The sequence below is a fragment of the Panthera pardus genome, unplaced genomic scaffold (assembly GCF_024362965.1).
Source record: "Panthera pardus isolate Hobbes unplaced genomic scaffold, ASM2436296v1 HiC_scaffold_15, whole genome shotgun sequence".
Lineage (NCBI taxonomy): Eukaryota > Metazoa > Chordata > Mammalia > Carnivora > Felidae > Panthera > Panthera pardus.
In genome coordinates, this window is record NW_026526710.1 from 32,017,249 (window position 1) to 32,043,409 (window position 26,161).

The 26,161-nt window shown below is 37.3% G+C and overlaps 1 protein-coding gene across 8 annotated transcripts in view; it reads right to left on the bottom strand.

The window, feature by feature from the left end:
* Positions 1–26,161, bottom strand: part of ARHGAP28 (Rho GTPase activating protein 28) — a 222,855-nt gene that overhangs the window by 77,910 nt on the left and 118,784 nt on the right. For all 8 annotated transcript variants that reach the window (XM_053902407.1, XM_053902404.1, XM_053902403.1 and 5 more), the window contains one exon: positions 9,585–9,787. In XM_053902407.1, coding sequence (XP_053758382.1) covers positions 9,585–9,753 — 169 coding nt within the window. In that variant the 5' untranslated portion in view covers positions 9,754–9,787. The remainder of the gene's footprint in view (positions 1–9,584; positions 9,788–26,161) is intronic.

Genomic DNA, 26,161 nt, shown 5'->3' on the forward strand with positions numbered 1-26,161 from the left:
CTCTCTGTCTCAAAAATAAATAAAAACGTTAAAAAAAATTTAAAAAAAACAAAAAAACAAAAAAACACCATCCTTTTTTCCAGGGTAATTGTGGGAAAGGCCTATAGGAATTAATGAAAAATCTGTATGATATTTTTTAAGTAAGTCAAATTTTAAAGTATTTTCTGAGAGAGTAAGGTTAATAGGCATATTTAGTAAGGTAATTTTCCTTGCCAGAAAGTTAAATATAAGCCATATCTGGACTCCCAATTTCAAACAATGATAAAATATGAATACTTAAACTAAAACCATAATAGAATAAGAATGGCTTAGTGGGGTAGGAAAAGGTTTTTCAATCACTCAAATGCTGGTTCAAATCCCAATGACACCATTTACTAGGCAAACAGCTTTGGAAAGTTTTTAGATATCTCTAGGCTTCTGTTTTGTTGGCAAAATGGAGGTAACAAGATGTACTAGGTGGCTATGATGATTGTTATATCAATTTATTCATGATAGATGGCAAAGAATCTGGAACAGAGCATGAATTCAATAGATACTCATTCTCTTTTCTACATAGTCTGAATATTAGGTAAGTAATCTTTCCTTTTTTTCAGAAGTCAATTAAAAAGTTTAAAGTTCATCATAATGAGGGTTAACTGATATTGAAAATTACATGTGCAGAAATAAAAAAAATTAAGAATAACAACATCATATAACAGAAAATCCACTACAGATACATTTCCGGGAACTATGCTAAACAGGCATTACCTGAATGAGATTTGTTTAAAGAGCAGATCAAATTGATTTGCAAATAGCCTGTCAAATCATCAGTCTAAGAGGCTTGGATCCCTCTCACATTATTGTATCACATAAACAAAGCCTTCTAAATGCACTTTACAGGAACTTCTCAGCGAGGCATTTTTTTTTTTTTTTTTTTTTTTGGTTATTTTGTGTGTGTGTGTGTGTGTGTGTGTGTGTGTGTGTGTGTCTGTAAGTTTATTCATTTGCTTTATAAGTTATCCCTTTAACAGAAAATGCAAAGGTAAACATAAACTTAGCAGCTCCGATCCAAAATAGTAAACATTTTAAATTAGTCAGTTATGACTTGGAAATTGTCTTTTACTTAGGCCACAGATAAGATTTTCATTTTGAAGACAAAATTTACAAATATAGCTCAATATGAAAGTTTTAGAATTTGGATTTTTTCCCCTCCAACTCTGTAAGCAGTAATGAAAGAGTAGATGGAAGGAGTCAGAATTAACAGACACTGGGGTGAAGATGATCTAAATCCTTGGACTCAGACTACAGAATCTGCAGAACATATATTTTCCACAGGAAAGAAATGTCTTCGAAATCAATATTACTCCTGTAACATTGCTGAATTATGGAATCACAATCCTGTGCTCATTCCTCCAGTTACCAAATGTATAACTTTCACATAGAATACTCCTTTGAATTTCAGCTACATCTATTCAACTACCTACTCAACAGTTACTTGACTCTATCAGTCGCATACCACACTCAACAAGTTCAAACCTGAACACATACTCTTCGTTCCCAACTCTAGGCCTCTTTCAGTATTCCACATTTCAGTAAGTGAAACCCACCATCCATCTAATTTAGCAAAGTAACTAACCTAGGACATGTTGTTGACATCTCCCTCCTTTACACATCAAATCCAATATGTCACCAAGTCCTTTTTTTTTTTTAATATTTATTTATTTTTGAGACAGAAAGCACAAGCAGGGGAAGGGCAGAAAGAGGAGGGGGACAGAGTGGGTTCTGCTCTGAGCACAGAGAGCCCAATATGGGGCTTGAACTCACAAACCTTGACCCGAGCCAAAGTTGGATGCTCAACCAAATGAGCTACCCAGGCATCCCTATCATCAAGTCCTTTTGATATTAATTCCTTATTATTTCTCAAAAATTTCCACTTTTATTTGTCTTCTGCTCTGACCTTGGCCCAAACTACCATCATCTCTCACCTGAACTACGGCAGTTGCCTCCCAGTTTTTCTTCCCATTCTTGATTCACCCCTCCAATCCATGATCCACATTGTAACTAAATCAGACCTTTCCAAATGCAAATAGAAGCCCTTTCCTGAAAGGTCACAGTTCTTCCTTGCTCTTGGGATTAAGAATAAAACGCTTGGGCCGCCTGGGTGGCTCAGTCAGTTAAGCATCCGACACTTAATCTCAGCTCCTGTCTTGATCTCAGGGTTGTGAGTTCAAGCCCTGCGCTGGGCTACGCACAGGGAGTGAAGTCTACCTTTAAAAAAATAAAAAAAATAAGCAAAATAAATAAAATAGAATCCTTCACATGGCCCACAGGACATGAAGCTGTTGACCTTTCCGGCCACAGCGTGTACCATACTCTCTTCATTCTCCCCTCACTGAAAGTACTTGTCTATGTTTGGTTCCTCAAAAGCCCCAAAAAGCCCCATTATATATTTTGTTACAAGGCCTTTGGACATGCCAATCCTTCTATTTGGACTCCTAATAATTGTCCATTCAATCTTTTAGATCTCAATTTATATATTTCTTTCTCAATGAAGTCTTTTTTTCCTGAATCCCTCAATCAGTCGGGCCCACTGTTACCCATCCTAATCCTGCTGTGTGTCTTTTTTCTTCAGATAACTTTTCTCCCAACAGACATCTAGTTATATCATTTCATTAGTTATTTTTTATCTACTAGGTTATAAGCTCCATTAGAGCAGGGCATTTCTGCCTTTGTTTATAACTCTAACACCAACATTTTGCAATGCCTGTGAGAAGCAGGTACATATATTTGTTGAATTCATTAAATCCCAGTTGAAATATTTAATTATTCTAAGTGAGAAAATGAAGAACGCAAAACATCAACTTTCAAAACTGAATGTAGCTGTCACACATACCATTCTGTACTAAAAATCCACCTAGTTAGTAACTTTGTTAGAGAAAGATACCAAAAAGGGAATAAAATTTTCTAGTAAAATAGAGTAGCTCGTAGAGAAATAACAGTTCTGCGTATAACAGTTATGAACTCTGAACTAAGTACATAAAATAACTATTTGAGGGTAATGGAGAAGAACCAAGTGTAGGCAGAAACTGAAAAATAATTAAATTTTGATACAAGAAAATGTACTGTGTGAGATTTGTACTTATACAACTTTTCAACTGAGTCCTTTCCCAATCCCTACATTACACCAGGGGTAGAACACAACTGAAAACCACAGTCTTATTTATTTGAAGAGTCAGGGGATGCAATAAGGGATTATTACTAGGACGGCTGGAAAGTGAGGGGCACATTCCTATTAGGAGGGAGCCACACAGGAGAGAGCTCCAAAATCTGCACAAACTCTGATCAAATCCTTAACTAAACATTAAACCAAAAAGGCATATGTGAGACTCCAGCATCCTATTGAAAAACAGCAGCCAAAAGGGCTAAAATAAATGAGCAAGGTTACAGAGAGTGCACAGAGCAGAGAAGATGGTGTTGTGAGGATGAGTCCAATCTATGAAAATTGCTATGAAATTAACTCCCTTTAGAGGAAGATAATGGGATACAGAGTCCCTGAAAGATGTCAACAATGTTATAATATTACATTCTCAATGATGTTACAATAGGTAGGATATAATAAAAAGGAAAACAAAAAAAAATAGACTAATTTGTCAAGAGAAAAGGTCATCAATAAAAAGTGACTCTGAGAGGACTCTGAAGTTGGACAAGGACTTTAAGGAAAAAATTATCATGAGGGAATAATTAATTCCAGCAAAGAAATGAAAAATAGAAAAAATGAAACTAAAATCTAAAATTCAAATTATAAAATTAAAACATATTAAATTTAAAAAATTGCTGTAAAGGCTTAATGGTGTATTAGAGACTTTAAAAGAAAGGACTGGTAAACTTGAAGATTAAATCAGTAGAAATTATTCAATCTGAAAGAGAGAAAAATATTTTAAAATATTTAAAACAGAGCCCAAGGGACCTATTGGGAATGGTTAAGTATTGTAATATATGTATACTTTGAGTTTCAGAAAAGAGAGAGAGTAGTGAAGAAAAAAACATATTTGAAGAAATAATATCCAAAAGTTTCCAAAATTTGTTGAAAAACCAGTTAGCTTAACTAATACAAAGTAGGTCAAATACAATAGAAAACTGCACTTAGGCATCCTAAAGAGAACCTGCTGAAAACCAAAGAGAGAAAATTTGAAAGCAGTCAAAGAGAACATATTACATATAGGGAAGCAACAATATGAAGGCACTGAGCCCTTATTAGAAGCAGTGAAGATCAGAACATAGTAAGATGATGTTTAAAAAATCCTGAATGAAAATAAAAACCTGTCAACCAATAATTATATGTCTAGCAAAAATATCCTTCAAGAACAAAGGTAAAATAGTCATTATCACATGAATGAAAACTAAGAAATGTATCACCAGCAAACTTGCTCTGTAATATATGCTAAAGGAAGCTCTTTAGGGTAAAGGGAAAAGATGTCAGACAGATACTGGATACACAAAAAAGAAGTAGTGGAGGGGCACCTGAGTGGCTCAGTTAGTTAAGCACCTGACTTCAGCTTATGGTTCAGGAATCTGAGCCCTGAGTTGGGCTCTGTGCTGACAGCTCAGAGCCTGAGCCTGCTTCAGATTCTGTGTCTCCCTCTCTCTCTGCCCCTCCCCTGCTCTCTCTCTCAAAAACAAATAAACATAAAAAAAAAAAATAATAAGAAAAGTAGTGGAAATGTTAAACATTCAGATTTGATTTCTTTAAAAGACATATGGCTACTTCTTCCCTCAAAATTAAGTCTTAAATCCTAAAGATATTAGTTAGAGCACAGCAAGGCAGTCATTTATGCAGAGGAGCAGGGATGTTAGGGCCCAAGTGGGATGAGCAGGGCAACTATGAAAAGGAGAGGGGAAATTGATAACATATAGAGGGATTAATCAAATAAATATATATATGTAAGATAGTGGAAGCCACTGTCTAAGAAGGGAATCACAAATACAGAAGGAAAAGTAGAATTAACCTAGCTGATTTCCAGATCAAATATGGAACACTTTCAATATCAAAACAGATTATAGTAAAAGATAACCCACTAACAAATAACACACTAAATAAACCAGGAGCCCATTCTGATATAAAAAAATAATATGGGGCACCTGGGTGGCTCGGTTGCTTAAGCTTCTGACTTCAGCTCAGGTCATGATCTCATGGTTCGTGAGTCTGAGCCCCACATTAGGCTCTGTGCTGACAACTCAGAGCCTGGAGCCTGCTTCAGATTCTATGTCTCTGTCTCTCTCTGCCCCTCCCCTGCTCATGCTCTGTCTCTCTCTCTCAAAAAATAAATAATAAAACATAAAAAAGAAATAATTTGATATAGAATATATATATATCAAATATAGAATAGCTTGATATAGAATATTTTATTTCCACAAAATATTTATTTTTTATTTTTATTTTTTTAATATGAAATTTATTGTCAAATTGGTTTCCATACAACACCCAGTGCTCATCCCAACAGGTGCCCTCCTCAATACCCATCACCCACCCCCCCTTCCCTCCCACCCCCTATCTACCCTAAGTTTGTTCTCAGTTTTTAAGAGTCTCTTATGGTTTGGCTCTCTCCCTCTCTAACTTTTTTTTTTCTCCTTCTCCTCCCCCATGGTCTTCTGTTAAGTTTCTCAGGATCCACATTAAGAGTGAAAACATATGGTATCTGTCTTTCTCTGTATGACTTATTTCACTTAGCATAACACTCTCCAGTTCCATCCACGTTGCTACAAAAGGCCATATTTCATTCTTTCTCATTGCCATGTAGTATTCCATTGTGTATATAAACCACAAGTTCTTTATCCATTCATCAGTTGATGGACATTTAGGCTCTTTCCATAATTTGGCTGTTGTTGAAAGCGCTGCTATAAACATTGGGGTACAAGTGCTTCTCTGCATCAGCACTCCTGTATCCCTTGCATAAATTCCTAGCAGTGCTATTGCTGGGTCATAGGGGAGATCTATTTTTAATTTTTTGAGGCCTCCACACTGTTTTCCAGAGCGGCTGCACCAGTTTGCATTCCCACCAACAATGCAAGAGGATTCCCGTTTCTCCACATCCTCTTCAGCATCTATAGATTTGTTCCTTTTAGCCACTCTGACTGGCGTGAGGTGGTATCTGAGTGTGGTTTTGATTTCCACAAAATATTTATTGATCACAAAGATGAAAGTAGTAACTTCACAGGGAGAGACCTTGTTAATACCACCTGAAGTGATTCAAGTAGACATCATCATTAATGGGAAAATCAAAACTATATGCCACCTGATAGGACGCAATGAAAAGAATACAGACAGCATCATGATCTGCAAAGATGCAGAGCCTGAATCTGAATCATCAGGAAACACCAGACAAATCCAAACAGAGGAATATTCTACAAAATAGCCTGTAATCTTCAAGAGCTTCAAGGTCATATATGTATATATGTGTATATATATGTGTGTGTGTGTGTGTGTGTGTGTGTATATATATGTGTGTGTGTATATATATATATATATATATATATATATATATATATATATAGGCCCTGAGAAACCATTCTAGATGTAAAGAAACAAAAGAAACATGGCAATGAAGTACAAGTGATTCTGAACTGGATTCTTTTGTTATAAAAGATAATATAGGAAATATACAACATTTAAATGCAGTCAGGATTGGATAACAGTGATGCATCAAAAATAATTTCTTGGGACGCCTGGGTGGCTCAGTCGGTTGAGTGACTGACTTTGGCTCAGATCATGATCTCACGGTTCATGGGTTCGAGCCCTGCATTGGACTCTGTGCTGACAGCTCAGAGCCTGGAGCCTGCTTCAAATTCTGTGTCTCCCTCTCTCTCTCTGCCCCTTCCCTGCCTGTGCCTGTGCCTCTCTCAAAAGTAAATAAATAAACATTTAAAAATAATAATAATAATTTCTTCATTTCAGTAGTTATACTGTCACTATATACAGAACAGCTGCACACACACACACACACACACACACACACACACACAGACAAATCCTCAATCATTAGAGTTGGAGATTTTACCAACTTCCTATCCATAACTGACAAAATAGACAAAAGTGTATGTGTATGTGTATATATATTTTACAAAATTAAAACATATAATATACATATATTATATCTTAGATATATTCTATAGATCTAAAGACCTAAGGTACTTGTGAGTAACAGGGGCAGTTGGCAAGTTACTTTCAAATGGTCAAATGGTTCCAGACCAAAAAGAAGGTTATTTAAGTTGTATTTGCAGTTTTTCTGTAGATTTTAAATTGTTCCACAATAAAAAAAATGTATGTTCATATAAACAGTGCTGTATTGATGGTGGTACAACATGTGTAGATGTTACACACCTACAACAGTACCAAGCGCTGCTGCCTATAGCAGGAGTTGCATGCACCACCAGAAGCTAAGAGAAAGGAATGGAACAGAGAAGCTGCTGACACCTTGACTTCCAGTCTCCACAACTGCAAGAAAGTAAATTTCTGCTGTTTTAAGCCACGGGGTTTTGGGGTACTTTGTTACAGCAGCCCGAGGAAACTAATACAAACTGCCCAGTAACAAAAGGAGAGCAACTACTGATACACCAGATGAATCTCAAAAACACTATGTTCAGTGAAAGAAGTGATAGAAGCGAAACCCCAGGGCACCTGAGTGGCTCAGTCGGTTAAGCGGCCAACTTTGGCTCAGGTCACGATCTCACAGTTTGTGAGTTCAAGTCCCACGTTGGGCTCCGTGCTGACAGCTCAGAGCCTGGAGCCTGCTTCGGATTCTGTGTCTCCCTCTCTCTCTGCCCCTCCCCTGCTCTCTCTCTGTCTCTCTCTCAAAAATAAATAACAAACGTTAAAAAAATATACTTAAAAAAAAAAGCGAAACTTCAAACTAATCTATGACACAAGAACATCAGAATCATGGTTGCTTCTGGCCAGAGAACAGCAGTCATGGGAGTGACAAGATTGGGGAAAAGCATGAAGACATTTTCTGAGTTGCCCGAAATGTTAATCTTTCTTGATTAATGTGAGGCTACAAAGTTAGCATCAGTCAAACATCACTGAATTGTACACTTAAAGTTCTGTGTGAATAGTTCAAGGGGAAAAAATCCGTAAATAAATACGAAAGTCTAGTTAATAAGTATGTTTTTTGTAGAAGTTTAGGTTAGCAAACCTGAAAATATTTTCTGTGTACTCTAGGTTTGACCAAATGATAGTAGAAACCAGGCGTCTCTCATTATTGGAGGAGTTATAAATACAGAAAAAAAAAAGAAGAAGGCAACAACAAATCTTGTGGTGGTAAATTGGAATGGAAGGTTATTAGTATGAACTCATGTTTTTTTAATACAGATAGCTAGCTAGTATGAAAAAAGGGATGAAGAATAAAAGGTATTTTCCTTCATGTGTCTTTCTATCTCTCTGGATCTAAAAAGGCAAGATGGAAGGGTGTAGGTAAATGGAGTAAGAATACACCACACTGATGGAGATGGTTTCCTTGAACAGATTTTCATTCAATGTGTGGTGGGACTTTTATTTCTAACGATTTGTGAAATATACTAATTGTGGTGCACATAAACTACTATTTTTCAGACCTAGGAAGGACAGACTTACATGCAAAGGAATGAGGAATGAAAACTTTTTTTTAATGTTTATTTTTGAGAGAGAGTGAGAGAGACAGAGAGACAGAGAGAATGTGTGCATGCAAGCAGGGGAGGGGCAAAGACAAAGGGAGACAGAGAATCCCAAGCAGTCTCCCTACTGTCAGCACAGAGACCAACTCGGGGGATCATGACCTGAGCCAAAATCAAGAGTCAGAGACTTAACCAACTAAGTCACCCAGGTGCCCCAGAATGAAAACTTTTTAAAAGTTTTGGTCATTGTCTTGAGATTAATCACTGGCTAATGGAAACATTCTTAGGTGGGTACTTACTTAACTACCTTCAGTCTTTCTTGGATATCTTATGTATTTACTTGGTGATAGAGAGCAACTGAGATGACCTATACTTTTAATCCAAAGGTAGTAATTTAGCTCTTTTTAATAATTAAGGACAATTATATTTTTTCTAGTTCTCAATCTTCTGTTTAGTTTCACTAAAAATTGGTATATTTGACATAGCTTTTACTTTGAGAAATACAAGATAATCTATTCCTTAAATACATTAATACTAGTAGATGCTGCAAAACCAAATATTTTTTTCCTCTACAATTATACTGGCATCTTTTTTCTTTCTCTTTCTTTTTTTTGTAATGAATAGTCAAGTGTACAAATGTAAAAGCCATCAAAATTAGAATACTCAATCTGCCAGATGATAATGAATCAAATCAATGATAGGCACAGCATGCCTAAGCAGTGATACATCAGAAATCAAGTTGGATGTTGACAGCTCTTCTTGTTAGGACATGTCACTGTTTATAGAAGTCACCATGAGCCAGTCCAACAGATATAAATGAGTGGGAGCTGGTAGCTGATATGCCAAATTCTACTGATTTCATTTGTTAAACTACTACTAGAATGATTTCCATCTGTGAACACAACAAGACACACGAAGGAAGATAGTAAACACACGGGAAGACAGATCCAACACCTTACCATCCACAGGCTTGACCTCAGCTGGTATCTGCTCTTCCTGTACTCTCATGCTACTCTCTTTAATGCTTTCTATTTCCCGCAAGAAGTCCTCCATGGAGGTGCTGTCTATGGAGGCTTGTGAGTTGGAACGGTTAAATGCAGGCGAATGTAGGGACTCATTGGAGAGCATTCTGTTAATTCTTCGGCAGCGAGGAATAGATTTTCTGAGGAAAGAACAATATCTGTTGTTAATAAAAATTAGTGTCTTTTAATGTTACAAATCATGAAATAAAATTTATGTTTAAAATCAATGGAGAAATAGAGTTAAGTGTGACAGAGTGGGCTTTGAGAGAATAATCTCCACTCAGTGGTGGCCCTTCTTTTTTATTCCCTATAATTCATAATGATTCTCTGGCCATGTAGGAATCACCGTGATAATACTTTTTATAATTTTCACACACTTACAAAGTATGCAGTTACTTGTATTGGCCAAAGCATAGAGTTTAGGGCAATATCTCTGATGAACACAGATGCAAAATCCTCAACAGATTATTAGCAAACTGAATTCAACAATCCATTAAAAAAATCATTCACCACCAAGTGGGATTTATTCCAGAGATGCAAGAGTGGCTCAATATCTGCAAATCAATCACAGGATATATCACATTAGCAAAATAAAGGATATAAACCATATGATCATCTCAATAGATGCAGAAAAAGCATTTGACAAAATTCAACATCCACTCATGATAAAACTTCTCAGCAAAATAAGTATAGAGGGAACATATCTCAACATAATAAAGTCCAGATACGACAAACCCCCGGCTAACATCATACTCAATGGTAAAAAGCTGCAAGTTTTTCCACTAAGATCAGGAGCAAACCAGGATGTCTACTCTCAAACTTATATTCAATATAGTACTGGAAGTTCTAGCCACAGCAGTCAGATAAGAAAAAGATAGAAGATGCTTCTAAATTAGTAAGAAAGATGTAAAACTGTCAGTATTTGCAGATGACATGATACTATATATAGAAAACCCCCAAAATACCATGAAAAACTATTAGAATTAACACAAGAATTCAATAAAGCTGCAGGATACAAAATTAACATGCTGATGAAATCTGTTGTATTTCTATACACTAATAATGAACTAGCAGAAAGAGAAATTAAGTAAACAATCCTATTTACACATGCATCAAAAAGAATAAAAGACCTAGAAGTAAATTTCACCAAGAAGGTGAAAGACCCCTACTCTGAAAACTATATGACACTGATGAGAGAAGTTGAAGATGACCCAAATAAATAGAAACATACACCATGTTCATGGATTGGAAGAATCAATATTGTAAAAATGGCCATACTACCCAAGCAATCCAAAAATTCAACATAATCCCTGTCAAAATAACAATAGTATTTTTCACAAAACAAGAACAAATAATCCTAAAATTTTTATGGAATTTTAGAGATCTCAAAGAGACAAAGGAATCTTGAGAAAGAACAAGTTGGAGGTATCACGATTGCAGATTTCAAATTATTATTACAAAGCTATAGTAATCAAAACAGCATGGTACTGGTACAACAAGACACGTAGATCAACGGAACAGAATAGAGAGCCCAGAAATAAGCCCACACTCACATGGTCAGTTAATCTATGACAAAAGAGGCAAGAATATACACAATGGGGAAAAGAGAGTCTCTTTAATAAATGGTGTTGGGAAAATTAGACAGGTACATGCAAAAGAATAAAAGTGAACCACCTGCTTACACCAGACACGAAAATAAACTCAAAATGGATTAAAGACTTAAATGTAAGACCTGAAACCATAAAACTCCTAAAGGAAAACATAGGCAGCAAACTCTTGGACATCAGTCTTAGTAGTATTCTTCTCAATGTGTCTCCTCAGGCAAGGGCAACAAAAGCAAAAATAAACAATTGTGACTCCATCTAACTAAAATCTTTTGGACAGTGAAGGAAACAATTAACAAAACAAAAAGGCAATCTACTGAATGGGAGAAGTTATTTGCAAACGATGTATGTGGTAAGGGGTGTATGGTACGTACTAGAAGGCTGTTTGGGCAAGCACACCCTGAATGTCTGTGTTAATCACTATCTTGAGAATGCAGAGATCCTATCCTCCTTCTATATTCCCATCAAACAGAATAGGTAGAAGAACATGTTGTTCAGTATTCAAGGTTAGGAGATCCAATGGTGGCCAACCCAATATCTCTCTTGTAACAAAGAATGTCTGGATGCTAGGCCTCAATCTCCTTGGAACACTGGCTGTGCATGGAAGGGAAGGGCTACAGATAGTTGGTAGGCTAGTTGCTACACTATAAAAACTTATTGCATGTGGATTCCAGAAGTGGATGCTTTGTCCACTTGGCCACTCCTGGATTTCCTGTATGTAAGTTCCCCAAATAAACCTATGTCTTGATCTCTGTCTCTAAGTCACTCTTTTAGCCTTGCCAGACCATCATCTACCCTTGGCTTAGAGTCTGCTGGTGTGTGGCTACACAAAGGGTTAAAATCCAAAATATATAAAAACTCATAAAACTCAATACCAAAAAAAAGTCCAACTAAAAATGGGCAGACGATGGGGCTCCTGGGTGGCTTAGTCGGTTGAGTGTCCGACTTTGGCTCAGGCCATGATCTCGCAGTTCGTGAGTTCCAGCCCCATGTCAGGCTCTGTGCTGACGGCTCAGAGCCTGGAGCCTGTTTCAGATTCTGTGTCTCCCTGTCTCTACCCCTTTCCCGCTCATGCTCTATCTCTCTCTGTCTCTCAAAAATGGATAAACGTTAAAAAAAATTTTTTAAATGGGCAGATGACCTAAATAGACACTTTTCCAAAGAAGACATACAAATAGCCAACAGACACATAAAAAGATGCTCAACATTGTTAATCATCAGGGAAATGCAAATCAAAACCAAAATGAGTGACACCATTTTGACATCTGACACCAGTCACAGTGGCTAGTTTCAAAAAGACAAGAAATAGCAAGTTTTGACAAGGACGTGGAGAAAAAGGAATGCCTGTGTACTGTTGGTGAGAATGTACACTGGTGAAGCCGCTACAAAAAAACAGTGTGAAGGTTCTTCAAAATTTTTAAAATAGGAATACCATACAATCCAGTAATTCTACTTCTGGGTATTTACCTGAAGAAAATGAAAACACTAATTCAAAAAGATATATGCACCCCTATATTTATTGCAGCATTATTTATAATAGCCAAGATATGGAAGCAACCTAAGTGTCCATTGATATGATGAATGGATACAGAATGTGATGTATATATGTACACATGCACACACACACACAATATGGAATATTATTGAGACTTAACAAGAACAAAATCTTGCCATTTCAACAACATGAATGGACCTAGAGATTATTATGCTAAGTGAAATAAATCAGAGAAAGACAAATACCATAGGATTTCACTTATATGTGGAATCTAAAAAACAAAACAAATGAACAACTAACAACAAAACAGACTCTTAAATACAGAGAACTGATGGTTGCCAGAGGGGAGGAGACTAGGACCATGGGTGAAACAGCTGAAGGACATTAAGAGACATAAAATTCCAGTTATAAAATAAGTCACAGGGATGAAAGGTACAGCAAGGGGAATGTCGTCAATAATATTGTAATAATACTGTATGGTGGCAGATAGTGACTACAGTTATCATGGGAAGAATTTTTGTAAATGTTGTAAATACATAAATGTCAAATCACTATGATGGACACCTCAAACTCATATAATATTGTATGTCAACTATATTTCAACTAAAAGTACGTATAGTAAAAGTTAGCTTTGGAAAAGTATCTAAGACGATGACAGAGAAGGTGTAAAAAGTTGGCTGCTCACACCCACTAGGATGGCTACTATCAAAAAAAAGAGAAAGCAAGTGTTGGCAAGAATGTGGAGAAGATGGAACCCTTGTTCACTGTTGGTAAGTCGAATTTCTGTGGACAACAGTATGGCAGTTCCTCTAAAAATTACATATAGAATTACCATTTGATGCAGTAATTCCACTCCTAGGTATATATACCCAAAAGAATTGAAACAGGGTCTTAAAGAGAAATCCATACACTGTGTTAATAGCAGTGTTATTCCTGATAGCCATAAGGTGGAAGCAACTTTGACAGATGAATGGATAAGTGAATGTGGTCTATACATATAATAAAATATTATTCAGCCTTAAAAAAGAAGGAAATTCTGATACATGCTACCACATGACTAAACCTTGAGGACATTATGCTAAGTGAAATAAGCCAGTCACAAGACAAATGCTGTATGATTCCATTAATAAGAGGTATGTACAGAAGTCAAAATCATAGAGACAAATAGCAGAGTGGTGCTTTCTGGGCTCTGTGGGGCTGAGGAAATGGGGAATTTTTGTTTAACGAGTGTAGAGTTTCAGTTTTACAAGAGAAAAAGAGTTCTGGAGAGGGATAGTAGAGGTAGTTGCACAACAATGTGAATATACTTGATACCACTGAACTAGCTGTATGCTTAAAAAGTGGTTGGGGTGCCTGGCTGGCTCAGTCAGTTGAGTGTCTGACTTCAGCTCGGGTCATGATCTCACAGTCCGTGGGTTCGAGCCCCGCGTCGGGCTCTGTGCGGACAGCTCGGAACCTGGAGCCTGTTTCGGATTCTGTGTCTCCCTCTCTCTCTGACCCTCCCCAGTTCATGCTCTGTCTCTCTCTGTCTCAAAAATAAATAAATGTTAAGAGAAAAAAAAAATTAAAAAAAAATGGTTAAGAGCGGCAGTGCCTGGGTGACTCTGATGAGCATCCGACTCTTGATTTCAGCTCGTGCCGTGATCCCAGGGTTGTGGTATCAACCTTAACCTTAAGAGAGACCTGAAGATTTTCTCTCCATCTCTGGAGCACCTGGGTGGCTCAGTCGGTTAGGTCTCCAACTTTGGCTCAGGTCATGATCTCATGGTTTGTGAGACTGAGCCCCACATCAGATCTGTCTCCCTCTCTCTCTGCCCCTCCCCTGCTTACTCACACTCACTTTCTCTCTCAAAAAATAAACACTAAAATATATATTTTTAAAAAGATCCCCTCCTCTCTCTCTCTCTCCCTCTGTCCCCTCTCCCCACTCATACTCTCTCTCTCTAAAAAAAAAAAAAAAAAAAAAAAAAAAGGTTAATATGGTAACTTATCAGAACTATTAAAAATTGAAAAAAAAATTTAAGTTGGCTACTTAAATACTGAGATAGTAGTGTGAGGAAATAATCTGTAACATTAAACGGAAAAATCCTACATGAGGATGAGGAAGGGGGCACCGACCTGGAACACAAAGACCCATACATAGTGAGTTCAGGGAGAACTGGATCACCGCTACAGGCAAGGTCAAACCACTGAGGAGGGCAGTGCAGACTCCTGCGATCTAGGAGGGCCACAACAGGGCTACCTCCAATCTAGCAGATACACAGTTGAGCAGAGCAGGGAACAGCTTCATGGGGCACTTTGTCACAGGGCCGCTGCGAGGACTAAATAAGTTAGCACATGTGTACATTTAGAACACAAAAATATCCAACAAATGTGAGTTTAAAAAACCAGAGGCACAATGGGGGAAATATATGCGAAAATGCTAGAATTCTGGGAAATTTTTGAGATTTGCATAAAAATAAAATGAAGTATTTTTATGTGAGGTGGTGATGTGTTAAGTGACCTCATTGTTGTGGTAATCATTTTGCAACATGTGCACATATCAAACCAACACGTTGTGCATCTTAAATTTAACCCAATGTTATATGTCAATTATATCTCAATAAAACTGGAAAAAATTCAAAAAATATTTCACTTCTATGGTATCTGACAAATCTCATACTCCCTGGGAACAATGTTTGATTAACAAGAACACTTTGGTTCTGAACCATGAATAACTGAGCTACTTTATGCAGTACGATCTTCTATTCTTGTTCTGACATTATTTTTTTTCTTTTTAATTTGCCAATTTGGAGTGACTGTGCACCTTCTTTCAAAGAACTCCAAGCCTGCCTTGTTCTCCCTTGGCTCAACTGGAGTTGACCAAAACGCTGAGACTACCTCTTCACCAGTGTGCAGGCCGAGCTGTTTCACCCAAAACAAGAACTCCCAGATGAAAAGAGGCCAACTGTGGCATTATGACTCAGGGCAGTTTCATTTTTATATGCAGAGCAGCAGAGGACTGCTATGGAATTTAGCCATGTCCTATAGCATATGCAAAGCACACTGATACCCAGGAGCAAACAGAGAGACGGGAATAAGAAAACAAATCCGTGTGCTCAATACTGTCTCTAGGAATCCTACATTTCTAAATCACTTTTAGCAGAAGTTTCTGGCATTTTACCACTGATCCTGACACTACCATACTGTTAAGTAGTGCGAGTTTTGAACATCAACTGGCAGGGAGTTAGCCAATTTATTTTTAAAACTCAAAGCATTTCAGAAAATTACGAACTATCCCTTTTATTTTCTTATGCTGTGAATTTCAGGCAGCTTTAACAATTGGGTGGTAAGAGTTTTCTACTGAATTCTTTATAGTCTGAAAGACACACATATTCTTTTTTTTTTTTTAATGTTTATTTATTTTGAAAGAGAAAGAGCATGAGTGAGGGAGGGGCACAGAGAGAGAGGGAGAGAGGGAATCCCAAGCAGGCTACAGGCAGTAAGTGCAGAGTCCTACGTGTGAACCATGAGATCATGACCTGAGCCAAAATCACGAGTCAGTCAGCTGAACTCACTTAGCCACCCAGGTGCCCGAAGACAGATATATTCTAATGGTAGAGATAGAAATCGACACAGGTATCATGATGGCTGTACCTTCCTTCATTATTTTTTATGCTTTGAAGACTTTTCCCTTTTGCAACAAGACCAAAACTGAAAGCCACTAATTTCAATAATTCTAGTATAGAAACATCTTATAAACTGTATCCAATTACCACTGCTACACAGCTTACTACCCTTCATATACCATATTCAGAAGCCCAAAACCTTCTTAGTTATGGATATTTTTTAGGTTTATATCTTTCAAAAATGAATGTGCTTGACTTGTGAAAAAGTTACAGTATTAATGACAGACATGGACCAAGTTTTTTTTGTTTATTTGTTTGTTTTTAGTGTTTATTTACTTTTGAGAGACAGACCGAGAGAGAGAGAGAGAGAGAGACAGAGAGAGACAGACAGAGAGAGAGAGAGAGAGAGAGAGAGAGAGAGAGAATGAGTGGGGGAGGGGCAGAGAGGGATGGAGACACAGGATCCGAAGCAGGCTCTAGGCTCTGAGCTGTCAGCACAGAGCCTGATGCAGGGCTCGAACTCATGAACCGTGAGATCATGACCTGAGCCGAAGTCAGATACTTAATGGACTGAGCCACCCAGGTGCCCTGTCATGGACCAAGTTTTTAAAAACTATAACCCAGTACTGAAAGCATAAAAGTTTAAATCATACATAAGTTATAAAGTGGAAATTGAAGGTCTTCTCCATCTGTATCACATCAGTATTTGCCTATAAGCTGCTCTGTTTCCCCTACTCAAAAATATGTCATAGATATATTTTCTGTGCCAGCACAGAAATATCACCTCAATAACTGCATGGACTGGCATAAGTTATCTTAGAAATTAAGCAAACACGCAGATATATCCAGGCACTGAAAATGTCTGAAGAAGTGAGAAACTTGAGAAAGAATAAGTACATCTTAGAAGATGAGGAGCAGACACATTTAGGGCTACTAATGACAATTTTAGTTACAGCACACAATTTCTTACTCATGCAAAGCTTACATTGGTGGAATCTCAGAGAAGAGATCACTGTAACATTCTGCTGGGGTAGGGGAATCAAATGTGAAATACAGGTCATGAGTATCTGAGTAACACATTGGTTCATTCTGAGGTAATCCACCCAAAGAATCCAATAATTGCATGATTTTTTTTTTTTTTTTTTTGGCAAAGAAGTAAGACAGTATTTTGGGGACGAGCACATTTGGAAGAGTTCTCACTTTTTCAGTTAGGGATCCAAATATTTCCCTCCTCATCCCAGGGTAGAGTAGGGACCACGACCTACCAGTCTTAAAGCATTACATAATTATGATCCTCAGGCTCATCCAACACTTTGATGAGCCTTTAATCTGTAGCTTCATACCTCACCATATTAGGATAAATAGAGCTTAATCTTCATAAACTGTTTGTATTTTTTAAATTCCAAAACAATACCAGGAAAATATTACTTGAAACACAGACAGTAATTGTATCACACAGCAACTTTTGTTGGGAAAACAGCATTAGGTTTCAAATTAGATTTTGAGTGCATAGTGATTTCCATGAATTCAAAGTGGCATTAACAATGATTTTATTATTCCATTTTTCCCTCCATTATTTTTCTAGATATAACTTGTATTACATTGCAATGATTATTGGAGATCTGTAACTTCTTACTGTCTACACTGAATGAGTATTTTGTAACTTCAGAACAATGTAAATACAAGAGTATAATTCTCCCTCCACAGATCAACTGACTTTTAAAAAGTCAATAATCTTTTCACAAATCAAATAAGTAGTCTTTTATATGTATCCCTTCTGGCGCTCTTTCTTTCTGCATGCCCCTGTACCCATAACAGATCATTTGTTATCAGCTTCGAGGACTTCATCTGGCACTTCCTCTATTTTACCTTAGCATTTGTCATACTGTGGACCTGGTGGCAACAAACTCCCTCAGGTTTCTTTCTGAACACGTCTCTAATTCATTTTCGGTTTGGTGAATTTTTTTTACTGGGCACAGAATTTTAGGCTGGCAGTTTTTATTGTTGTTTTTCAAAACCTTTTAAAGATGCCATTCCATTGTCTTCTGGACTCCTGAATCTGATGAGAAGTCCATTATAATTTTTTATTGAGATTCTTATAAATATAATGTCTTTTTTTTTCTCTAGCCACTTTTTCATAGATTTTCTCTTTCTCTTTGTTTTTAGCAATTTAATTATGAAATGCCTACACTGGGGTTTTCTTTGTATTTATTCTGCTTGAGGTTTACTGCGTTTCTTGAATTTGTGGGTCAATGTCTCTCATCAATTTTGAAGTATTACCCATCTTCTCTTCAACCATTTCTTTTGTCCCATTCTCTCTCTCCTCGTCTCCTGGAACTCCAATAACATGAATGATAGCCATTTGATATGGTCCCAAATGTCCTTCATGGTCTGCTTTGCCTTATCCTCCACTCCTTCTCTGAGCTACAGTTTATTTTCTACTACTCTGTCTTCAAGTTCACTTTTCATTTCTTCTATGCATCTAGTATATCTATCCAGTGAATGCTTCAATTCTGATATTGTGGGGTTTTTCATAATACATATGTCAAATTAGCTCTTCTGAGAGATTCGATTTCTCTGTTGGCATTATTCATCCTTAATCCATTCTGTCCAACTTTTCCTCTGATTTCTTTAATATATTATCATTATCATTTAATGTATCATCATATCATCACTATATATCATCATTATCATATTATATTATCATTTAATATATATCAATATATCATCATTATCATATTATCATATATCATATCATATAATATCATTATCATTTCTTTAATATATTATCATTGTTACTTAAAAGTTCTTATCTCATAATGCCAACACTTGTGCCATCAGCGTGCCTGCTAACATTGATCAAAAACCAGTCAATTGTTAATGGGGGCCACATTTTCCTTTTTTTTACAAACCTCGTAACTTTTTGTTGTATGACATTTATTATTTTTTAAAGGAGCTCTAGAAAACTGGAATAAATAGTAATTTCCCCCAGAAGGGCAAGACTTTTCCTCTGTCTGGTAGTTAGAGTGAGACACAGATCACTTCACTCCAATCAGGAGCTGAGCGGGGTCTGAGCTGTATTGCAACTTTAATTAGTTGTAGGTTACCTCTAGTTCTAAATGCTTTAAGAGTCCTGTGTGTTTACAAGTTCTTCCCTCCAGGAGGGCTATGCCATAAACACTGTGGGACTCAGAAATCTCTCTGTGCTTTAGAGTCTAGCCCCCAGCCTCCTTTGTTGTTGCTCTCAGAGCAAAAATCCCAAATGAGAGGATTATCAGGTGTGGAAGACCCTGTATCTGGGCTTCAACAGATTCCAATCTGCTGTGCCAGTGCACACAGCCATTAACAGCTGCACTGGTGTCTCCTTGCCCCTGCAGATGCCTTCTGCCCAGGCAGGTATGATTGTCTGCCCAGCACTGCATAGACTCAGGGGCAGAAACGTGCCCAGGGAGGGAAATGACTGCTGGACTCTGTCACCTAGGAAGAGCTCTGCCCTCCGTGGAATTTAGCTCCTTTAGACATCGTGTCCGCAGCGTTCCACTACAGTGTTTATAAAACAAATGATTTTTACATTTATCCGTTCTTCTCTAGTTGTTACAGTAGGAAAGACAGTCAGCCACCACCTAGCCTACCTCCTAACTGTTAGTGGAAATCCCACAGAACGTTGTAAACATCAGATTTCCTTTAACATCGTATTTGCTAATGAACTGCTAGCTCTGTCTAACCACAAGTCCAAGTTTTCTGAGTATATGCCGCAGAATATTTTTAAAAGACATACTTCTTGCTAAGAAACACTCTATGGGCCCTTATTGTCTCTTATAAAGAATTTCACATATAACAATTTACTACCATACACATTACATCATTTGATCCTTACATTCACCCCATAAAGCAGCCAAAGCAAAAATTCACATTTCATTGAGGGAAACAGTTACTGACAGCAAAGCGGAGACGCAGAACTTCCCACTACAATTACAATAAAATGCAAATGCTCTTCTAGGACTCCATGGCCCAGCACGTTCTGTCCTCAACCTGCTTTTGCAGTCACACCTTAGATCACTCTCCCCAGCATTAGCACTAGGCATGCTAATCTTTTCTCAGTTTCTTTAAAAAGCCAAGCTGTTTCTTCTCTCAGGAAATTTTCTCTTACCGGTTTTTCTGCCTGGAACATTCTCCTATTTCCATGCCAAGATGCTTCCCATCGTTCAGCTCCCCAGGTAAATGTCACCTCCTCGGGGGATCTTTTCCTGGCCATCCTAACTTAGCATTCCTCCAGTTATCCATCATCTCAGCTTTCTGCACTTTCTTTTTCTCATCCATCAACAACTTACACTTCATCTACTCACTTACTTCATTTTTCTGGAATGATTTTCCCCAGAAGAATATAGAAGAACCATGTCTGTCTCATTTACACAGTATCTGGCCAGTAACAGGAACTCAGAAATATTTGCTGAATGAATGACTATTGACAATGGAGCCAGAATATAAATTCAAACCTTTTCAATACTGTCCAAATGCTCTCCCTAACAGTAATCTTTCTTAATTCCAAAAGTCCCCTCAGGTTTTAGTGTATCTGTGTATTACTATATATATCTTTGTACCAGAGAAGAAATATGTGGTGATTTAGAGAAAAACTGTGAAGCCAGCTGGCCCAGGTTTCAATGTGGGCTCTGACACTTGCTGGATCTATAACTTTGCACAAGCTATTGAACCTCTGTCCCCCACTGCCTAATCTGTAAAATGGGAATATTAATCATACACATGTCCTGGGGTTATTATGAGGATTAGTGAGGATTAATAATATGTGAAATGCATGGCACATAGTAAACCCATATGTAAAGTGACTGCTATAATTTAATTTTTTAGCATGCCCATAACTAGATTTATGTTCACGCTATTATGCAGGTCACTAAAACATCTCTAGAAATAAAATGAGATAAATAAAACTGCATTTATCAGAACTTCTCTCTGATCCAACCCCATCCCCAAGCCTTCTTGTTTCTTCAACTTCCTTAAGTTCTGGCCAAATCACATCAGAAAAATTCTTCCCCATGGTTTCAGTGAGATCTTTTGTTTTCTTAAAATAAGTGCTATCGCTTTCTCTTCTCCTTCTTCCTTCTTGGAACGTAGACAAGATGACTGATACTTTAGCAGCCATCTTGCAATGATGAGAGAAAAGCCAAGAAAATTACAGTGATCAGCCTCGATATTACTGAGTCTCAAAAATAGTATCAGATGCTGCCTATCTCTGGTCTTCTAGAAATGTGAGAACAACAAGCTCCTATTTTTGAAGACTATGCTAATCTTTGTTGTTGTCATTATTATTACTTCCAGCCCAGATAATTCTCAATGATATAACTAGAAGGAATACTTTAATAAGTCATTTAGAGTAGATTATATGCCTTCTCCACTCCACTAAGAGGATTATTCAAGTAAGAATCCAGTCAATAACCTGCCTCCTAAAGGAAGGTGTGTCTAATGTAATGATCTTCAATATTAAGAGCTGCCAAATTATTAGCATGCCTAATCTCATGTCTTGGTCTGGCCTTGCTCAGTGTACTACAGAGTTAAACTATTCCTGCTGAAGATATCCCTACCTAAATATACAAGGAATATAGTCACATTGTTCTCAAATCAAATATATTCCAAGAATATTAGGAAGAATATACCAAAATTAAAGATTTCCCCCTCCTCTTTCTAAAAGAGGATTGGATTTTCCATTGTCATTGTCTTTAATGATGTCAATGGCAGCACAGCATGACCATCTAGAGACATCATCTTGGCTCCTGACCTCAGTGAGGCTTTGCAGCAGGGCTCTTGCAAAGTGACATTGCTCACTCTGTGGGACAGACCCTAGCTAGGCACAGTCCCGGTAATGCAGCTCTTTGTCCCTTAGCTCCCTCAGGAGGCCATTTAGATAAAGTAAGACGACAAATCCCTTGTTTTTATGCACTGGCTTCTCAGCAATCTTTGTATTCTAACATGTGTATAAACAAGCTCAACTTGGATGTCTTGCAAAAAAGCACTTGAAAGGCAACGGTGATAAAGGGAAGCTATAGTTTCAGAGTAATAGAAGCAAGAACACACAGCAGGTTCCCACTCTCTTTCTCAGGCTCACTGACTCTGTCTTTCAATATCATCTGGCATCCTTCATTTTCTTCCTGCCATCCCGGTTTTCTGTTCCTCTCCTGACCTGCCTCACCCCTCTTTGGGGAACAAGAATAAAGCTGATGAAACCACTCCATCAAAAGGTAAGCAGGTCTGCCTGAACCTCTCTGTTGGCAGGAAAAAAAATACAGAAAAATGTGTTTGTAGATTAGGTGGAGGCTTAAAACAGCAAACAAATCTCAGTCACTCATCAGGGAATATTTGAAATGGTTTTGAAAGCTGGAATTTTGTTAACCAACTGAGGTTCCTATCAGCAATTAAATTCTTAAGCATGTACATAACACCTCTGAGCACAAGCACTGGGCTAGGAAGGGCAAACGTTGCAACATGGAGGGAACAACTTCCAACCATTAAACACTGAACCCCAGGAACTTGCAAGGTGGGGAGACTTTAATGGGACAACAAGCTCTTCTGCAAGAGAGAATGATGGAATCTTTTTTGAGGATGGATGGGGAGAAGAGCATGCTTTTCTGTACTTCTAGCTATGAAAGAAAGTCAACTCCACATGCTTGACTTTGAAAGTAATCTATGCCAGGGCATATGGGTGGCTCAGTCAGTTGAGGGTCTGACTTTGGCTCAGGTCATGATCTCATAGTTTGTGAGTTTGAGCCCATGTCGGGCTCTGTGCTGACAGCACGGAGCCTGGAGACCATTTCAAGTTCTGTGTCTCCCTCTATGTCTGCCCTTTCCCAGTTCATGCTCTGTCTCTCTCAAAAAATAAATAAATAAATAAATAAATAAAAATAATTAATTAATTAATTAAAAAAATAAAAATAATCTATGTCATGTTCTATCTACTGCTTTATCAAAAGACACCACTAGTGAGAATCAATGCTTATATAGCTACCACATAATTAGAGTATATCACTTATATGGGCATATATAAACACACACATGACAAAATCAAAATATAATCTTTCTTCAATTTCACCTACTTTGCTTGAGGGAATGGGGAAATAGAGACTGATTGCTAACAGGTATGGAGTTTCTTTTTGGCATGAGGATAATACTCTGAGATTAGATAGAAGTGATGGTATCACAATTTTGTGACTATATTAAAAACCACTGAATTGTATACTTTGGTTTGTTTGAATTGTACACTTTAAAAAGAGTAAATTTTGTTATATGAATTATTCATCAATTAAAAACTGTATGAGAAAAAAATCACCTTTTTATTAAATTTTGATAATTAAAAGTGTTTTGACACTGATAACACTAAAGGCTGGTGAGGATGTGGGGCAAGAAATATTTTCATTCACTGCTGGTGAGAATGCAAACAGTACAGGTGCTTTGGAAGACAGTTTGGCTATTTCTTGTAAAGCTAAACATACCCTTATCATACAACACAACAATCACTCTCTTCAGTATTTACTGAAGGTGAAAGCTTATGTCCACACAAAAACCTGCAACATCAATATTTATAGCAGCTTTATCCTATCCCTTAGTAGGTAAATGGATAAACGTGGTACATCCAAATAATGCAACGTTATTCAGCGTTAACAGGAAATGAGCCATCAAATCATGAAAAGACATGGAGGAAACTTCAATGTATATTTCTAAATGAAAGAAGATGTTCTGAAAAGGTGACATACCATATAATTCCAACTATATGACATTCTGGAAAAGGCAAAATTATGGAGACAGTAAAAATATCAGCGGTTGTCAGGGGCTGAAGGAGAGCTGGGAGGGATGAACACATGGAACACACAGGCTATTTAGAGCAGTGAAAATATTCTGTATGATACTTTAATGACGGATACAGGTCATTACACATTTGTCCAAACCCACAGAATGCACAATACCAATAATTAACTCTAATGTAAACTATGGACTTTTGGTTGATAACGACGTGTCAGTGTAGGGTCATTAATGTAACATGCAATACTCTGGTAGGGGATGTTAATAATAGGGGATGCTGTGCCTGTGGGAGGCAGGAGATATTCAGGAAGTCTCTGTATCTTCCCTTCAATTTTGCTTTGAACCTAAAACTGCTCTAAAAATATCTTCAAAAAAATATTTTGGGATTTCAAATAAGTTTTAAAAATCAAAAAAGAATCAAGTTTTCAAAAAAGGGTCATGGATGGAAAGACACCCCTATGAAAAGGTTCTTTGGCTGCTTGGAGCAAAGAGTAATAGTCACAGATGGGAAACAGCGTTACCTGTTCAACTAATAATCCTCTAAACAGGTGACAGACTAAAATGGCTGTTTTTAAGGCACAGGAAATCACCAAGTAAGAACGCTTTATGTTGTATTTTAAAACCAATATACAGTTTATGAGTTTGATGGAGATACTGATTTTGGTGAAGCTCAGTCAGTCCCACAAGTGACTCATCACATTATCCTCAAAGATAAGTTAAAATTATTAGTGGAAAACTAATTTGATGACACCTAATCATTACTCAGAAGCTGGTATTTTTTATTTGATTAGGAGATATCCAGGAAAAAAATATCTATAAAATAGAATGTAAGCAAAAAGAAGCTTTCCCTTGCTCTTTAATAGAATTCTATCCTTTCTACATTCAGTGACATATGTCATTATAACAGTTTTAGACATCTATGTTTGGTGCTTCTAAAATTACACTTATCCAAGAAATCTAGATAAATAATTTTTTTAAAGATTGTCTTTTTCATTCAAAAGCAAGTTATACATTCTCTCTACTGTTTAGTACCAAATGTCAGTGTGCATTTTTATTCTGTGGTTTTGAAGGGCCTGCCGTGGCTGGTGTTACTATGCATGACTTGTCAAAGTAACTAACCAGATGAGTCTCCCAATCTGGTGTCTGAAAGTCTGCCTCTCTGGGGCTGTGACGATTTGCTGGAATGCAACCATGTGATCTCTTTTCTTCCACATCTCTGGTCTCTATTTATTGTTGCTATCACCTAGTCATTCAATGGTCAGCCACAAAACACGAAAACTCTATTCTGTTGCATCCTTATACTTTTTTTCGATTTCTTTTTTGTCTGTCGCCCTTCTTCGACTCCAAAAGTTCAACCACAGCAGGACAAAATCATAAACAAGATCAAAGGGATAATCGGGTAGTCCCTCTGCTTGGAGCCTCACGTGGTCATTCTCACATGCACGGGTTTTAAACAGCTCTGTAGTCCATCCTGTTAAAGGTTTTCCTCAGCCTTTTTCCTCATAAGGCAATAACAGCTCAACTTTAAACTACTCAGTAAAAATCCAAGGCGAAATATAAATCCAACTTACTAAATTCTGGCAAGAATGACTTGGTCATTTGGATGAATAATTATCTCTCAATTCTTTCTTTCACAATACATTTTCCACACTCAGACTTAGTTTATTCCATGATGGTTTTAGTTCTATGGGGTCCCCTTGAGCAATAATAATTTTATGTTCCATTTGTTTTTACTGGCTAACTTTAAGATGGCTACCCCTAACTTTTGTATAAACAGGTTTAAATTGGAAAGCCATAATAACTAGGGTTTCCGATGAGACAGAAAAGCTAGACTTGGGGATCTGAGAGGGAATTTGAGAAATACTCAAATACATCACATTTAAAAAAATGAAGCTCCGAGAAATGAAGTAACTCATCCAAGAGCACATAGCTAATTACTGAGAACTACAACTACAAATTTAATCTCCTGATATCTAATTCCATGTTCATTTTCCCCTAGTC